This window comes from Gigantopelta aegis, chromosome 9 (assembly GCF_016097555.1).
Source record: "Gigantopelta aegis isolate Gae_Host chromosome 9, Gae_host_genome, whole genome shotgun sequence".
In the NCBI taxonomy this organism is placed as follows: domain Eukaryota; kingdom Metazoa; phylum Mollusca; class Gastropoda; order Neomphalida; family Peltospiridae; genus Gigantopelta; species Gigantopelta aegis.
The window spans coordinates 44,371,453-44,391,452 of NC_054707.1; the positions used below are offsets into that span (position 1 = coordinate 44,371,453).

Below are 20,000 nucleotides of genomic sequence, written 5' to 3' on the forward strand. Positions count from 1 at the left end.
AAGTTTTTAGAACTTCCTAAACCGGCGTCACTAGGATAGTGACGCCAAAGGGTTATGAGTTTCATCGTTTGTGCCACTAGGAGAGTGACACAAAAGCTCCAGTGATGGTTAATTTAGTGGGAAGGAGAACGAAGTTCGAAAGATTTGCAGTCGAGCCCACCGAAAGGAAAGAGATGCACCCGGCCGATCCATGTGACTGTATGTGACTGATATAAAAGCTAGTGAAAAGTAAATAAAAGAAGCGGCTTGCTCTGAATGTGCACGTAAAACCATATGACATGACATGACAAATAAAAGAAACAAAGAAATATAACAAAATAAATAAATAAAATAAGATAAGATAAATAAAATAATAAATAAGGTCACGGCGCTATATATATATATATATATATATATATATAATGAATTCAAAACTTTTAACAACAATGAGGCGTGTTGGAGAACATTTCGTCGGTCTCATCCGCAGTTTGTATTTTTGTACAACCAGTCGAGCAAATCACGTGACATTTCGTACACCCCGGCAAATTCAGTATTTTCCCGCAAATCCTGTATTTTTCCGCAAATGACACGGTGTACTTGTGGTACGTATTTATTACCGTTTAGATAAATTTCATGCGTTTTGATTGGTCAGTAGGTAATGCATACCACAAGTACACCGTATCATTTGCGGGAAAATACAGGGTTTTGCCGGAGTGTACGAAATGTCAGGTGATTTGCTTGACTGGTTGTACAAAAATAGAGACTGATGTTTGGCCAAATAATGCGCTAGATTGTAGTTTTTTTGCGTATTAAAAGCTAATGCTGAGCTGTTGCGTCATCAGCTACTGTGTTAGAACTCAGGCTAATTATCACGAAAATGTTTTATTTAATAACTTGACATGCTTTTTTTTGTTTTCTTTTTACAGATTCTACAGTACAAACCGACAAATAATTTTTTTTGACTGTTGATGTTGATTTCTTTTTTTACAATATTACAGCATTATCATAAAGGTTTTAAAAGCGCAAGATAATAAGGCTATAAGAGTTGTCCCCCATTGTTTATAAATCGTATGCTTTTGACATTACAATGAAACTCAGGGCGGAAAAATACAGGGTTCGAAATGTTTTCAGGGCCAACAAAAAAGCTGCAAATACCTTGCATAGTTATTTGTTAGAAAAAAAATCCAATACATTATGAGGAATTTGATAACATGTTATGTTATTAAAATATATTACAACCCAAACTGTATGTGTACTTTGTTTAAAAGTTTGAGAGTTAGTGCACTTTTTGTTTAATTATAAAACAGATCTAAAAGGTAATAAATGTTTTCAGGGCCAACAAAAAAGCTGCAAATACCTTGCATAGTTATTTGTTAGAAAAAAAATCCAATACATTTTGCGGAATTTGATAACATGTTATGTTATTAAAATATATTACAACCCAAACTGTATGTGTACTTTGTTTAAAAGTTTGAGAGTTAGTGTACCGTACTTTTTGTTTAATTATAAAACAGATCTAAAAGGTAATAAATTCGTTACGCGGTTTATTTGACAGGTCGTTCGGGATTGTACGCCTCTCCACAATCTGTATTTCCTGAGGAAACCGCGTAACTAATAACATTTATACAGGTGACCTGTTCATTAATGCCACGCAACCTTTACGTAGTGTTCAGAAACAAGTCTAACAAAACAACGACCATGTTATGTAGATAGAGATAATCACTTAGAGATAAAAGTGTTTTGGTATCGTCAAATCATATACTAGTATAGGAATACAGATTATATTACGTGAGCCTCTGGCGAGCATAATACATTATTTTTGTTCCTAATATATGATATTGACTAGGGTAATAATCTCTTGATCATATAATCTCAAACTTGATACAACGTATTTTTGTAAACAGTATATGCAACTATAATTCTAGTCGGCCATTGACCGATATTCAAATGACGTATGAATATGTGATGCAGTGTTGTTTTGAATGAGAATGACGTCGGATATCCTTACATCAAAATATACTAGTGCATGATATTATTTTGTTTTCAGAACGCTGGACAACTTTCAGCGTAAAGTTGCTATTGACGCTTTTGTTTCAGAATTGTTGATGCATACGTGAATTCAGGAGTGTTGCCGTAGTATGTTTGCTTACATGCCAATAAACGTAGTGCCACGACCTGATTAATTTACATCTAATTTACAGTTATCAAATTCTGAAAATTACACTGGATACGCTAGCTATTATACGATAAAAAATTATATCGTGTTGTTTATACGGAATAACACAGAAAAGAATATCGCATAGTTTGTATAGTTTGTCCGTAGTTGTTTGTATGAAGCGAACTCTGTTACGTGACCACGTTAAAGCAGACATAACCACACGTTCACAACTGTTTTACATGCATTGCGGTTTATAACGCAATACTGCAACACGTACATTAACGATATACCGCATGACACACGTTGCCTTTTATCTTTCCGCGCCAGGCTTTGTGACGTTTGAACAAAGAAGCAGTGCCGCGTACAATGAAGGCTAAATGAATCGTTTGGGTGAATGAATCTGTAAATGAGATTATCAACCAGAGGTCCGTGACCTTCCAATGTCGGGATCCCCTCAGTAACTGCATTGTCACACACCTATTGTAGTGTAATTATTGCTTTGCAATTAGCCGTGGCATTAGATCGTACTTTTCGGCGACGATCCCCCGCTTTGAAGGGTCCCGTTGCTTTTGGTTTGTAGTCCAGAAGAGGTTCAGATATTTTGGCAGCCTCGAGCTGTGAAACATTAATCAATATGCAAAACAGGTAGCCCCGGTGGGATAATAGCAATATGAGTATATATGCATGGAGTCATCTACGATATAGACTCAGTTGCTGTAGGGCCGTTTATAAGCGTGTGTGTGTTGAATAACATTGCTATAATTATAGGACTCAACGTAGTAGAGACGTGTTATTATAAGCGTTCAAAATGGCACCGACATTAGAAGATACAGAGGTGGCTCAAAACGTAAACAGTTCTTCACTTCTGGAAAATATGAGGGCTGTTAGTAGACAAAAGTAAGTATGTACTGAGTGAAGGAAAATCCAGGTTTTATTAAACTGTGATTACATCAGTTAATCGATGCTGGTAATTGCAAGTGTATTTTGTTGTTACACATTCAGTAATGTGAAGATATGTGTTTAGATATTAACATACTGTTATACTTTCATTTTGTCTGGTTCTTGTTTTTTTCTTCATGTTTTTTTTTCTTGTTCTTTGGCTTTCTTCTGCTTCTTCTCCTCCTCCTTCTGCTTTCTTCTTCTATAAAGCTTTCTCCTCTGTCACGCTCTGGATGCCCTCGCACATTAACTCTCAAAAAGATGTATGATAAGAGGGCTTGTTGCCCACCATGTCGTTCGCCAATATAGTATTTCGTTATATTGTACTTCTCATAACAGCGTACCAAATCTTCATATCCCACAGGTGTTTTTTTGTGAATGTTAAAGTTTGTTTTGTTTAACTACACCACTAGACCAAATTGATTTATTAATCATCGGCAACTGGATGTCAGTCATGTGGTAATTTTGACATGGTATTAGAGAGGAAACCCTGCTACATGTTTCCACTAATAGCAAGGGATCTTTTATATGGGTCATACCACAGGACAGCGCATACCACGGGCTTTGATATAAAGGCGCACTAGCTGGAACGTGAAATAGCCCAATGGGCCCACCGATGGGGAGCGATCCTAGACCCATTGCGCATCAGACGAGCGCTTTATTACTGGGCTACGTCCTGCCTCTTTTTTGTGAATGTCAAAAATGAACACACACAGCCTCAGGTTTTTCCATGTCTCAATTAGTGCTCCACGACTGGTACATCAAAATATCTTTTGCCGCGTTATTGGGAAGAGTAGCCTAAGTGGTGGCAGTGAGTATCCTCTCTCACTATCTCTACCAAACTGCCGTCTGTATGTTAAACGTTCAATAACCGTAGTTTAACATGCACTCCTCTCTCACTATCTCTACCAAACTGTCGTCTGTAAATTAAACGTTCAATAACCGTAGTTTAGCATGCACCGAGGTGTCATCAAGCATATAACCCCTTCCTTTCACTCTGTTAGAAAGCTTGGCTACAAATGTTCGAAACTATCTTAGCGCCTCGAAATCGTAAAACCATGGTAGGATATGACGTTATTTCAGCGCTTGCCATAGTGACGTCATAGCTTACGATGTTTTGTGTTATCGTAGCGCTAAGATAACTACACAAATACGGCTCCTGGATAGCGAAAATCAGCCGATCTGATGAGCGATAACCCCTCACCGAAAATAAACGTTACTTAAAACACACGCACCCCAACATGCCCCCCCCCCCCCCGATCCCACCTCCCTCCTAGAAGCAAATTTTGTTGAGAATGTAATGCTAAATTTTCAGCCTAGAATCTACATAGAATTATTTTAAACAAGTGTAATCATATTATTCCGTTTATTTATACTATTTGAAGTTTGTGTTTCATTATTCATAATCCCAGCAAAGATTTGGTGTATTGCAAGGTAACATCCTTCCATCTACTTTATTTTAAGCTTAAATTTACCCAGTCGCCTAACCTATCGTCAGAAACAGTATACAGTGTATCGCCTAATAACAACCACTAATTATACATATCAATTTTATCCATTTTCAAAATCAGTTCTGTTTTAGATTTTGTACGCCTGTACAGTGTAAATGTTAATTCGTTGAAACCAACGATTATTAAGAAAAAATAATTATATTAACGCAGTGAACCATCAGACTATATATTGTTTATTGGAATAACACCTGTTCTTTCATTTCAGTAAATTTGTGTTGTCAACAAAAACAAATTTAGTTTAAAATAGCTATAAGAACAAGATTGTGAAATCTACCATGCCACATAGAATAGCTTTATACTGAACTCAGCAGCATTTAGCAAATACAAAGTCATGTGCGTCAATGCATGTTATATATATGATTATTTGTATATATGTTTGTCTTCATGAATTAAGATAATAAAGTTCGATTATAAATAGATTAGTTTTTGTCTCGCCTTTACGAGGCAACACGGCGATATTTAGGTATTACTTTTTCGACGGCGACGACAACAGCGTCAACATTTGCGTTGAAGATTCACGTTTTGATAATTTTTTCGCAAACTATAAGTCCAAGGTCAATGCAATTTGGCTTATAGTTGCACCTATGGATGTTCATCACAGTGCATCGAAAACAAGTTATGGTAGGCGATACCTGTATTTGAACAGCTATGTCGGTGATATACTTAATGCTTGAACAGCTATGATACACATACTGTTTGAACAGCTGTGATACACCTGATGTTTGAACAGCTATGATACACTTGATGTTTGAACAGCTATGATACACATAATGCTTGAACAGCTATGATACACATGATGCTTGAACAGCTATGATACACTTGATGCTTGAACAGCTATATACACTTGATGCTTGAACAGCTATGATACACTTGATGCTTGAACAGCTATGATACACTCGATGTTTGAACAGCTATGATACACTCGATGCTTGAACAGCTATGATACACTCGATGCTTGAACAGCTATGATACACTCGATGCTTGAACAGCTATGATACACTCGATGCTTGAACAGCTATGATACACTCGATGCTTGAACAGCTATGATACACTCGATGCTTGAACAGCTATGATACACTCGATGCTTGAACAGCTATGATACACTCGATGCTTGAACAGCTATGATACACTTGATGTTTGAACAGCTACGATACACTCGATGTTTGAACAGCTATGATACACTCGATGTTTGAACAGCTACGATACACTTGATGCTTGAACAGCTATGATACACTTGCTATTTGAACAGTTAAGTATATTCATATTGATACACCGAAACCTGTCTGTATAGGCCACTCTATGGCTTTTGAACAGACGTTTTGAACAAGTGACCTTTTAGGTATTAGTAACAAGAACGGAGCATCACGTCTACACACTGAATAAGGCCCAGAATCATTTGAAGGGTCTGTGTATATTTGACAGCTAGTGTATGTTAGAAACCAGATAACTTAATGGTTACTGTCAATGGCGTCCATACATTCCCCCAGTCCCCCCCCCCCCCCCCCCACCACCCGGAGATTCCCCCAACATTTCTTCATGTTCTTTTCACTAAGGTCATCCCCCACTACCCATAGATACACGTCAGATACTCAGTTTAGGTACTATTTAGTTGGCGTCCTAACATTGATTAATTACAGGATATACATTTTGTTTAAGCGCAGAAAAATGTATGAATGTAGCCTGATTTATTATATATAATCATCTGATTACTGGAAGGCATCAGGCACAAATTCTGTTTGTCCGTATTCCGTACACTTACGATATAAATAGGTTGAGTAGATTCCATGTATGTGTCTCCGTACGAGTGTACGTATCTATGGATTATTAATTCCGTACACATCATTGCATACAGATTACGGACAAATGGAATTTGCGCCCAACTGCATAACTGGCCAAATGTTGGATACCACTAGCAAGAAGCGTGATCTTAAATCAGGAAACTCTGGGCGTATGATATTCGTTTTCAATTACTTGCACATTGTAAAACATATATAATATATTTTCTCTTAACCTGCAAACAAGAAGTGTGTTTAGATATTCAGTTGAAGATGTATTAAATTCGGAAACTTCACAGTTTAGATCTCAAAAAGTCTTACAACCATCGATTGCTGTTAAAATTACTCTGTCGAATCGCTCTAATCTTGAAATGTGGGTGTTTTATGAGTGTACATTTAAATATTTTGTGCGACTATTTTAATAAAGTTTATGTTTGTAATGAAGTAAAATTAAAGCGAATAACAGTGTTAGTATTTGTGTTTAGAAGCGGCGAATGACAGCGGGTGGGCAACAAAGGGTGGGGAACGACTGGAGGAAGATAATGGCAGTAGAAGGGATTATCTGAAGGAATGACTAGCATTGGGGGGTGGGGTGGTGTTTAGAATGACGACCAACATACCTCGTATTAAAGTTATTAAACCGAACAACAGGACTGTAATAGTACTTCACATGGCTGACTGCGGTTTTCTACGATCGATTTTTATCAATAATGTGTCTCACCCTGCTTATAATAACTTCATTGTCAAATACACGCACTAAGCCACACTAGCTTGAACAATCTTTTTATACCTGCCCCATTGGAGAAAATACACAATAAAAACCCTTGAGCAAACGGGTATAAGCCGGCTTAAGATTAATGGCGTACATGGAGATATTAAGTGCAGTAGGCACGTACGTAACACGGGGTTAAGACGGGGAGTCGCGGTGGAAATTGTTGCGGTTATTCACTGCTCGACTTGTGTAGATGAAATCCGTGTCACAAAGTTAGGTACGTTTTGTCGTTGGCCGTGTTTGCTATAGACATGGCTGAGAATCAAGATGTGCCGATAAACATGGACCTATATGCGCAGTGGAAACCGTCGACGTTTTGTCCGATTTACTTACATAAAGAGTATGAGCCGTATCAGAAAAAGGAAGAAGACAGGTAAGGTTGGGGAGACATTTGAGAATTTGTAAATTATAATAATATTTACATACAGCGCAGAACCGCTCAGAGGTTCAGAAGAAAGGAATGTAAGGTTAGCAAGACCTCGACATATTCATTAATTCATTTCTTATTCATTTCTTATATTCGTGCTTATGTTCAATAAAGGTTCAATCACGCTGTCCTGGGCACGTACGCACGCACGCACACACACACACACACACACACACACACACACACACACACACACACAACACAGCTATATGGGCTGTCTGTCCAGGTCCCCATTCCACAAAGCGATCTTACGCTAAACTAACCTTATATGCATAACTACCTGAAGGTGATCTTAGAGTTAAGATCGCCACGTGGAACGGGGCTCAGGATAGTGAATTAGAAAGGAAGGAAGGAAATGTTTTATTTAACGATGCACTCAACACATTTTATTTACGGTTATATGGCGTCAGACATATGGTTAAGGACCACAGAGATATTGAGAGAGGAAACCCGCTGTCGCCACTTCATGGGCTACTCTTTTAGATTAGCAGCAAGGGATCTTTTATATGCACCATCCCACAGACAGAATAGTACATACCGCGGCCTTTGTTACACCAGTTGTGGAGCACTGGCTGGAACGAGAAATAGCCCAATGGGCCCACCGACAGGGATCGATCCTAGACGGACCGCGCATCAAGCGAACGCTTTACCACTGGGCTACGTCCCGCCCCTGGCTGTGAATTAGTGCTTAGTTGTTAGTGGTTAGTGAATGCACATTCAAAACCATGGCTACCTCCCCCCAATGTCTACTTGCTTCCACTGTGCCTCTAGATTCCCCTCGGCTATAATTCGAGCTCCATTTCGTGTGGAGGGGTGGAGGATTGGGCGGGGTGGAGTGTTTATGTGGGATGGGGTTGGGGTAAGTAGGTGGGTGGGGCGTAGTTGGCGAGGGCGTAGTTGGCGGCTGTTAGTGGATACTGATTTTGTTCCGAATTAAACGAAAACGCCCGAAACTGGATAACAACATTTATTCATATTTGCATTATTATATAGGGTTGCAAACCAGTGACTAAGCATTTTTTTTACATTGATTATAACTAAACTTGTGAGTGGAAAGATGGAAATGCATAGTGAAAAGGTTTTAGGACAGCTCATCGAATGCGAAGATTTGCTCCAGCGCTAGGGAGGTTGGGGGGGGGGGGGGGGGGAGGACAGATGAATCCTGATCTCCCACCTCGTTCGCTTATGGTGTCCAACATATGGTCATGGTAGACTCTTGGTTTACACGAGAGAGGAAACTCGTAATCGCCACATAGACTACTCAGCCTACTGCTATAGACTAAAACAAGAGATAGTTTATATGCATTTTCAAAATGTATATACAAAACACGTTGGTTCCAGGTTAAGGGATCCCCCAACCCCTCAAAACCCCCACAACAAGAACAAAAACCCCCCCCCAAAACACACAAAATAATACGCACCTAAAACACAACCCCCAACGACCCAAAAAAGAAATAAACTCCCCCAAAAACAAGAACCCACGACAAAACCAAAATTATTGCACGCTCCCCTACCGAACCAGGGCTGCGTTCATTCAGACCGAGCAGAAAAACATCCGCTAGACTGGTTTTTGCGCTTCAATGTAAACCAAATGGCCACGTCGGAAACCAAGCAAATAATTCGCGAACTTTAGCGAAACGTTTGCTGGCTGAACTTGGGGCAGAAAGGTTCAGAAAGGACCTATTCGAAATAAAAACATGTTGTAAGACCTAACAAATACATAAATATTTTCTTTCAGGAGATTCGAAGCAGCAACCTTTAGTACAAAATTCAGTTCATATGCTGGCCTGCACCTCATATGGAAATTACATTTAGGTCGATGTGTTATCACCGGAAGTGCGTTGAATGAACCTGCACTCATACCCCCCCCCCCCCCCCCCAAACCCGACAATAAAAACACATACAAAAACAAACCAGCACACACACACCCAACACCCACCCCCCCCCCCCCCCAATCACCCAATATCCCTTTAATAAGTAAGTAATGAAATCTCGCCAACCATGTGAAGTATGAATGCACCTTTAGTAAATAATGAAATTCTTATCAGTTGAGACCAGCAAACTCACCCTACTCCGCGCTCGTGGCATTGATTCTTCTATGTAACACATCATACAAATAAACTTAAATGCATTAAACAACATACGGGTAATGTATTTCGTTTATTTTCAGAACAACATACACGTCAATGAACGAGTGGCGGGACAACCCTATGGCCAGGGCGGCTGTCTGCGGCACAGCCCCTGCTTCCGGTCCGAGATGGCACCAGGACAGGGTGGTAAGTATCACACATATACTACTAGTAGACAATACGGAAAACTGTAAAATACTGCTTTCTTTTATGTAATTAACCAGCAATCTGAGTGCAATCAAACTCTTGTTTTGTTTGTCATAGCAATAGCAAGGCACGCAAAACAAGCATTATGAGAGTGCTGCTTAAGCAATACATGTCCCCTACCGGGGCCTATTTTTTCGTATCTCCCATGTTCAAGGGCCATAATTTTGTCAAAAATTTATAAATCGCCATGAATGTCCAACTTGATGTTTAGCTCAGTATCCCCAGGCATTGTGAAAAAACATCCAAAAACATATTTTCGCATGGCCTAAGTTCATGGGTATATCGCCATTAAAGTCAAACTTGATCTGTAACAGTACATGATAAAGCTATATACAAAATGTCAGCTCAGTATCTCAAGCCTTGGTGAAAAAACATCCGTGATACATGTGAGACAGACGGACGGATGGACAGACAGAGAGACAGACGGAAGGACGGACATGGAAGCTATAGTACCCTCCGGTTGGATCGGTAGGGGACTAACAAAAATAACAAATCAAGCCATAGCAACAGGTCGTATAAAGTTATGAACTATATAAATATCACTATATGTTTTTTTTAGACTGGTACATCGAAGGCTGTGGTATGTGCTATCCTGTCTATGGGATGGCGCATATAAAAGATCCCTTGCTGCTAATCGAAAAGAGTAGCCCATGAAGTGGCGACAGCGGGTTTCCTCTCTCATTATCTGTGTGGTCCTTCACTATATGTTTGACGCCATATAACCGTAAATAAAATGTATTGAGTGCGTCGTTAAATAAATCATTTCTTTCTATATGGTTTATGTTTGGGCGCCTGGGCAGACTATTAGATGTTTTTGTTTTGTGTACGTATGACACGAATTTCCACAACTCACTTTTAAAGTGATATTCAAAATTTCATATTCCAATGGCTTTGTGGTTTATTTGCAGGCTGACGCAGCCAAGCCCCTGGGGCAGCGTTCTGTGGACGAGTTTAACAAAGCCTACTGTAATCTGACGAAACAGATAGCATACATCCACCCGAACCCAGGACCACCAAGGTAACTAGCTTCAGAGACACGGTGGCTGTTGGCAGTCAGAAAGACGTTTGTGTAGTGGAGCTAAACATGACTACTAAACTGTACACCCACTCTGAGTTAGTCGAAAACTGTCATGACTATTCCCACCATCATTACTACCAGCACTACTACAGCTAGCACCATCACGATTTTCACCACCACCACCACCACCACCACCACCATCATCATTAAACCATGACAACTACATCTATCACTCTCACCATCACAGTCACCACCACCACCACTGCCACCACTACCAAAATATATATCATCCCCACCACCACAACCACTGCTACTACCACCACTACCAATATATATATATATATATATATATATATATATATATATATATATATATATATATATCAACAACATCGCTACCACCACCACCACCACCACCACCATCGTGACCACCACCGCCACTATCGCCTCCACCACTACCACAAGAACTATCACCATCATCACCATATCCTAACCAGCGTCATCAAGATCACAACCCCTCTTACCACCACACCCACACATCACGATCGCCAACTATCACCAACACTACCGTCGTTTTACTGATCGTTAAACACATGCTCTCTATACTACGTTGACTTGCAGGTGTCGAGAAGGCCGTATCGGGGGCACGTGGCGACACATCAAGGAGGTTCTTGGTCACAGCGGAAGCAGGGTCGTCTTCGTTGATGGTAAGTCATGGTCATCGTTACTTACAAGTATTGTAGTCATCTATATAATAGGGTAAATACTACCAAGCTCGCTCCTCCACACACCTTCACACAAACACATACACATACACGTACAGGTAGAAAGTCAAGGTCATCGTTACTTACAAGTATTGTAGTCATCTATATAATAGGGTAAACACTACCAAGTTCGCTCCTCCACACACCTTCACACAAACACATACACATACACGTACACGTAGAAAGTTAAATTTGGTTTTTTAACGACACCATTAGAACACATTGATATTGGATGTCAAACATTTAGTAATTTTGACATAGAGTCTTAGAGAAGAACCCGCTACATTATTCCATTAGTAGCAAGGGATCTTTTATGTTTGGGGGCGGGACGTAGCCCAGTGGTAAAGCACTCGCTTGATGCGCGGTCGGTCTAAGATCGATCCCCGTTGGTGGACCCATTGGGCTATATACAATATATAGATATTCATACATCAATACATACTAGCCAGTGCCAGGTCTGCCCACTGTTTCATGCACGTAAGCGGGATCGACCGTGTAGATTGTAGGCCCCATGCATATGGTTGAGTTAAAGAACTTCCTTTTTATGGAGGCTTCGATAGCTCAGAGCGTATCCGTGGTTAGTCTTGCAATTTGCGGGCGAATCGGTGCCACAGGTTCGAGTCCCAGCAACGGCATGGGACAATTTGTGAGGCCAGAAAGGATTTAATTATTCCCTGCGCCAGTGCGTTAATATCTATGTATGTAATAGTCAACCTCGAAATACATACAATATATAGATATTCATACATCAATACATACATACATACATATATAGGTAGACACGGCCGATTTCATATGTCTGGGTTTCGAAACACCAGGTTATATCAAAACCTAGGTTTAACACTGGTTTACGTAAAACGCTGAAAAACTTGAACTAGACCTACACCCGTGGTGCATTTCACATGTGTGTGTTTTACCCGTGTTTACAAAACCATGCTTTTTACATGGGTTACCCGCAGATCTGGAAAGGGACATAAGCGAGGGATAGCTTACACTTTTTCATTTTGTAGTTAAAACTAGTTGCCGGTATAATATTAGCATCCGCGTACGAGATGGGGGATCAGCTACCTCCTCTTTCTCTCCCCCCCCCCCCCCCCCCCAGTCTGGGACAAACCTTCATATTCGGTCAAAAAAATGTTTGGACAAAATGAGCTGGCCTGAAAACGTTTCACCATGTATTTCCATAATTTTACTCACAATATTAATTATCATCCATGTAAAATGCGTACAGAACCCTAAATAGCTGTTGCTAATAATGCAAATATGAATATACATTGTTACCCAGAATCGGGCATTTCCCTTTAATTCGGGCAAAAACCAGCCCGCACCCCCACCCCCCAAAATATTTTTATAAAAAATGGGACGCATACGCCTAAGGGTACCGAGACAACTTTTGGTCAAATTTTCAAACCTGTGGGCATATCTCGCTTTTTTTTCCCTTTATTAAGACGAGACAAACACGAAAGCATGTTATTATAAGACTGCAGTCTGTGATAGACGTTTATTACTTTGATACCGGTGGTAACCTATCAACTTCCAATACTAGTACTTCCCGTTTTAGTGCAGTTCATACACCATGAAGAAAATGCTTATTTTTACTAACTTAGTAAATAACTATATTTATTATATACATAGCAATGAAATATATAGATCTACGGAAACCATAAAAGTCATATCCGGTGAAAAGTCATATTTTCACTGTATTTTAGCTACAGTGAAAATATAGAAGTCGTATTTACTTTTTTTGTAAAAGTGCACGATTAAATTATCTCCCTTTGTCTCGGTTCTTCGTATTTAAATTTGATGATTACCAATGCATCTGATCGTATTTGAAATAAAAAATGTAATTTAAACAACTGTACCTATAAAAACGGGATACGAAGTGCAATTACGATAAAATATATAAAACAAATTGAATACGAAGCTAAATAATGATGACACAATTTAGTGTCATCGAGTTTAAGTGTAAGAATTTAACGGCGTTCGACTCGTTTTGTTTCTGTGGGAGTTTTTAGAGGATCGCTTTGTCAGGTATGTTTGCACCGCAGTATTGTTAAATAAATGTTAATAAAGATAAATTTTAATCAAATTTCTTTTTAAAAGTCTATGGTAAAGTAAATTTTCGTGTTTACGTGTTTTCGATAGGATAAGTGAAAGATATTACCAAAGAGCGAAAGATATTGTCAAAAATTAGGAAATATGTATATAATAAATAGACCATTTCATGGTGTTTTTCCGAATGCGATTTTTATGTCAACTCGTGATGTGTGAAAATCATATTTTCACTCATTGCTTCGCAATTCGTGAAAATATGGTTTTCACACATCACTCGTTGACATAAAAATCGTATTCGAAAACCCCCATGAAATAGCCTCTATTTATTACACCAGTGGTCACTCATAACAGGGAAAATATTTTCCATATTTTCTCAGTGAGAAATATTCTGCAGTGGTGTAACGTACAATATTATTGACCGATTTGACGCTTACAAACCAATGACTTTGTCGGTACTAAATATAACGTCAACACGATTTGGCAAACACAAAATGACGTCATGTAGTTTAAAGAGTTTACGTTCACGACTGTTTCAGTGGTAAATTTATAACAAAATATAATTTTAATACAGTTCATTATATATATTTTTAGCAGAATAAAAAGAATCTATTTATTTGAAAATTATCTGTGAACGTGATTAAAATACAAAGTTATAGCAATACTGAGACCAGTGTGTAAAATGGTTTACATCGTTTCCATACAGTCATGTACGTAGGCTACATGTGCGTCTAAAATAAAGGCGTTTAGAGAAAAAATAGCTGTGGGTAATAAATAGAATAACAAACTCGGTACCAGTTATCAAATTTATGTCCCGAGTGAAATAATATTAATTATAAAAATTATTTCACTCGGGACAAAAATGTGATAATAGCTGGTATCTCGTTTATTATCCTCTATATTTCTCAGGCGCTTTGTTGTTCGTTCGCCACGAACATGGTGAATAATTCTTATGTGAAGGCGTGGATCTAGCTATACAGTCGTGCTAAAAAATATAAAATAAAAAAAGGCAAAAGGGCATCTTGTCGGGGGGAGGGTTCGAACACCCCGACCCACACGCCTTTATTCGCTACTTTAGTGGGTTCAAATGGTCTCTAAAAATACGTTCACATTACATGGCTCTATGATACTGACGTAAAACACGATTTTGCTGCCGAAATTATCCATGAAGAAAACTTACTGTCAGCAAATCCAACGAAAAACCACCTCAAGAGCAGGTTTAAACAAGAAATACAATTGTAACCCAGTGTTAAACTTGGGTTATTGAAAGACAGACATGTGAAATGCACAGTAAACAAGACCCAGGGTTTAACCTAGGTTTAACCTATAGGTTTTCAAAACACACTGATAACCCAGACATATGAAATCGGCCCAATTTGTTGTTAGATCTGTCGTTATTCGTGTTTTTCAGGTCTGGTCAGCATATACGACAGTGAAAATTTCAACAACGCGCTTCACGACGAGGGTCCTTACAGACCCCACCTAGCCAGCGCGCGGTACGCCCCCTGTATTGGCGACCTCCAGAGTTACAACCGCCGAGAACTGTCAGAACTACAGACGTGTGGATACCGCCCGTCCATGCCCCAAGACCCAAGGGAATCAGGACACTGTAAGTTAACGCGGGAAATTTGAATAGTATTAATACTGAAATAGATTATAACCGAATTGATTTTTAATACTGAAATTGAATATAACCGAACTGATTTGTAATACTGAAATAGAATATAACCGATTTATTTTTAATACTGAAATAGAATATAACCGAATTTATTTTTAATACTGCAACAGTGTTCAAGGGTATATTTCTCTATTTTCTCCATGCATTTATGATAAGCAACAACAGATTAATCGATGCCACATATAGCAGTTCCATAATTAACTCAAAAATACATAGGCATAAAGAGTAGTTTTCTTAAGAATCCTTGGCGAAAAATATAAAATAATAGAAAATACTCATCTCTAATTCATTAAACTAACTGATAATATATGGATAAACAATTTAAACTAATTAAATTTATGTAACATTCATTACAATTTAGTGTCATCCCATTGTCCTAGCCGTAGCAACGCGAGTGTGTTCATTTAGGAGATCACCTGTTTCCATTTTTTTCTTCGAGAGGTGACATCATCTAATTGACGGTGGATTGACGGATGACCACTAAGCCGCGTAGCCGAGAAAAAAAATGGAAACTGGTGATCTCCATTGTAAAATACCTTTTACATTTTAAAATTTTATTTTCTGTAAATTATATATGTTTTATTTTTAATGTAATATAAATAGCGAACTATTTTCATTCACGAAACTTCCACATTTTGTCAAACGTGTCTGTAACTGAATGACTTCAATCGATAGGAAGAGTCCATCATGGGGGTAACGAAATTGGAAGTAAATTGTCAAAACTAATTATATGAAAAATACTATTGTGTATTTGAACCAATTTTTATTTATATAGACGCAAAAACAACAACAACAACAACATAATGCTTTAAACTCAAAGCAATACCAATAAACCACTTTTAAGATGGAAGAACATAACACAATTTCAAATACCCTGCAATATGGAACGGTCTGAAATGTAAACTTGTAAAAGAGTTTGTGGATCAACCAGATTTGGAATATATTCGTTTTTATTTATTGTGCTACGTTGCTAATTCATATTTGTTGTGTGATAATGGTTGTGAATTTCAACTCTACTGCCTGTCATGTTAAAGTTAGATGTCATTTGAGTAATTTTGTTGATGTTGGGAGCTGTGTTTGTTATAATATTCGTGTTTTGCAAGTTTGTTTGAAAACTTTGAGAGGCCATGATCGGGTAAACGGGGTCACTTGGCGCGTTTTTAATTTGGGGTTTACACGATGATTTTTCACTGCTAGGTGCACTTAAGGGATCAATATTTTCATCAATGTGTTGTAGAATTTTTGAATATTTGCGTTTTTATTGGCAAAGCGTGAGATATCGGTGTCGTCTGCTGTCAGTGTCTATAGGCGCCTACATGCTCGATCAGCTGATTTCACCCAACAGGACGATTGCTAGTTGAAATTCTGCTTGAAAAGGCCGATGCAGACGGCGGTGCTATATCGTCTGGAGAGTATTCTTCAGGGTCATTTTCTGGTCCGAATATTTCTTCCAATTCACCCAAATTAAACGACTCGGCGTCTTGTACGTGTACGTCATCCATATTTACAAACAGTGACACTCCACCGCGTATGAATACACGTAAACAACGTTACAGTAGGTACATTGACTTTCGGAGATGGAATATCGTAGAATGAACCACTTGTAATCAGACAATCAAAATGCTTGATTTCTTACAGGTATTTTACAATTCTGGATGAACGTCAAAAACCCAATTACGTCGTCAGGAAACGTCATAACTAATGACGTCACTTTATATTGGTACTTTGTCTTATTGAGCGTTATTGTTTAAGAACCAAAAAACCCCAAAACAAACAACCCCCACCCCAACAAACCAAACAACCTTATAGTGTTATTAGTAAGTAGTATGTTTCAAATTTAATTATATATGTTGTCTGTTATTTTGTTTTATGTTCATCTGGGTATAATTAAATTTCTGTTGGCTGCCTCTAATACTGGTGTCCAATGAAAAAAATAATCTGATGATTGGAATTTATTGTTATAAAGAGCAACATTTTTCTTCTTCTTTTTCAGTGCCAAAAGTAATAACTCCACGATATCCTGAAACTCAGCTACAGAGTCCCATCAGATATAAAGGCTTCTACAAAAGCAAATAATTTACAGAAATTGGTTGAAATATCAAGTATAAACATGCACTTAGTTTTAAACACATTTAAAATTGTGGATTAGTAACTAAACTGCTCCCCAAAACCTTCACACAATCCAACCAAGAAAGAAAAGAAGTCAAACTCACAGAAAGCAAAAAGGGGAAATGAAAAAGAATTAAAAAATAAGAAACGAATGAAAAAGCAAACCCAACACACAAACAAAAGCCATTATTTGAATGAGATATTTTCTACAAGATGTGAACGACAATCCATGGTGTACTCAGCTGGTGAGGTAGACACGTTCTTTATTCTGAGATGATTTCAACACGAACGACCCTTGAAATCGTTGCAGAAAAAAATAATTTAATAATAAAAAATAAAATAATTATAACTATAACTAATTATGATATAGCCGTGTTAAAATGTGATCATGTAAAGTAAAATTATTTGTGCCTGTTTGTAGTTTAGTTGAGTTGAGTTTTGTCTTTTGCTTGTTTTTACTTTCGTGTCTGCGATAATTTCTTTGGTAAACATCGTGTTCTTTTCGGTAAAATATTTAGGATAGGAAAATTATAATAATCTCCTTTTGGATAGGTGTGTTCTACGAATGTATGCTGTACGACAAATTACGTTTTTCGGCTAACATATTGATTATCAACAATAGTTCTTAAGAGTCCAACTGAAGTGAGTAACGATGACAGTTGTTAAAGTTTGATTTAGTGCCATTTCGAAAATGACGACTTGAGGTTTGCAAGATTGTCGAATATAGCTCAACAATTCTGTTAGTGGATATCTTGCTTTGTTCCTATTTTACTTTGATTTTGACAGGTTTAATAATTATGTGCCTTAGGGGGCAAAACATATGTACTAAATCTCAGACATTTTTGTTTCGTATGTTAGTGCCGAAACTCGTAATATTCAGATAAATATTTCTTTAACAATGCTACTTTGCAAGTAGTCATAATTTCTGTTATGCACTGAAGTACACTGGAATATATTTTGAAGGCATTTGAAAATCATTTAATTTTATTGTGTAGATTGGTTATTAATCATTGTATATCATCTAATCTACAACATACCTTACTGACGTCAGAAAGTACAATTTATCATATATTAGGTTTTCAGTGATCTGTAGTGTTACCACAAATACGCGCCAGTATTTGAGTCAATGCATGTGCTGCAATATCGACTTTTTGTTTGTATATATTTGTAAATTTGACACTTTAGGGTTCCTCTACACGAATTTAGTTTTTCAACCCGAGTTACGTGTCTTCACAGTGAAAAACAAATACAGAGCTAAAAATTAACCCGTGTTATTTTAGCTAGAGACAGTCTAGGGATTTTCCAAGCTATCTTAACGCTACGAAATCGTAAACCCATCTTAGGCTATGACGTCACTACAGCACATGTTATAGTGACTTCATAGCTTACGGTGGTTTTGCGATTTCGTAGCGCTAAGATAGGTTCGAAAATATGGGACGTAGATCCTCTTGTTCTCAAATTATCTTCCATTTTACGTGCCTGGGTCGAAGGCGGATATCCCGCGTTACAGTTTAGTTTCCTGACTCCGTGATAGCGGTCGCTGAGGCTGTTATATACTTCTGCTTCTGATAACATTTGCGAAAACTAAAAATGAAAAGGATGAGATACATAGTTTGTTAGTTATGTAGGTGACACATATGCTGTTTGTAATACAGTACACACATTGCATTTACGGATTTTATATACAAATGCTATTTGAACTGCTTTTTATGCAGTGTATTAGTATAATGTATATATACCAATTCAGTATTATGTTTTTTTTTTTTAATTTTGTAAGTTTTCTTGATGTAGTAATTATGTATTTTAGAAATAACAGATGAATATTTCATGCTGGTGATTTCTGACCTTTTGTGTGTATATATATATATATATATATATATATATAGTTTCAATAGTCTATTTAAAATGTAGCTCGTATATTGATTGTATTGTATAGCAAATGTCAAACATAAGTATTTTTGCTGTTTTGTAAACATGTGTTTATAATTTTGAAAATAATAAATACAATATGCTTATGTATACCCTCTTCTTGTTGCTTTTCATTTGACATATTTAACAAAAAGCAGTAAAATGGAATGTTTATTTATTATATACTTTTTTTTCTTTTTTTATGCCCTATGATTGTTATACAATTTTTGTGATACGTAGTCAGAGGAAACCGCTACATTTTCCCATTAGCAGCAAGATATCTTTTACATGCATTTACACGCTGATATGACAGAACATACCATGACCTTTTATATACAAGTCGTAGAGTGCTAGGTTGGACTGGAAAACGATCCCAATTACAGAAAGGGTCCATGTACACGGTTCAATCCTTCGATCTAAGAACCTTGGGAGAGCGCTCTATCCACTGAGCTGGCTCCTACCCTCAGTTGAGCATGCACCTTCTATTCTGATATTATGCCATTTGCGGTTATAAATCAGAACTTTGTTCACTGTCAAATCTCACCCAGCACCTTCCACATAGACGTAGCCCAGT

General features: G+C 37.8%; 1 protein-coding gene across 3 annotated transcripts; it reads left to right on the forward strand.

Moving 5' to 3' along the window:
• The first annotated feature begins 2,839 nt into the window (after positions 1-2,839).
• Positions 2,840-19,466, forward strand: LOC121382114. 3 transcript variants are annotated; one of them, XM_041511617.1, is made up of 6 exons: positions 2,840-3,034; positions 9,732-9,837; positions 10,806-10,915; positions 11,537-11,622; positions 15,143-15,340; positions 17,403-19,466. In XM_041511617.1, the coding sequence occupies exons 1-6, from the start codon at positions 2,946-2,948 to the stop codon at positions 17,483-17,485; spliced, it is 672 nt and encodes a 223-aa protein (XP_041367551.1). In that variant the 5' UTR covers positions 2,840-2,945; the 3' UTR covers positions 17,486-19,466. The 3 variants fall into 3 exon arrangements, with proteins under 3 accessions (XP_041367551.1, XP_041367552.1, XP_041367550.1); XM_041511618.1 differs by having other exon boundaries at positions 2,919-3,038; XM_041511616.1 differs by lacking the exon at positions 2,840-3,034 and adding an exon at positions 7,229-7,507.
• Positions 19,467-20,000: the final 534 nt, after the last annotated feature.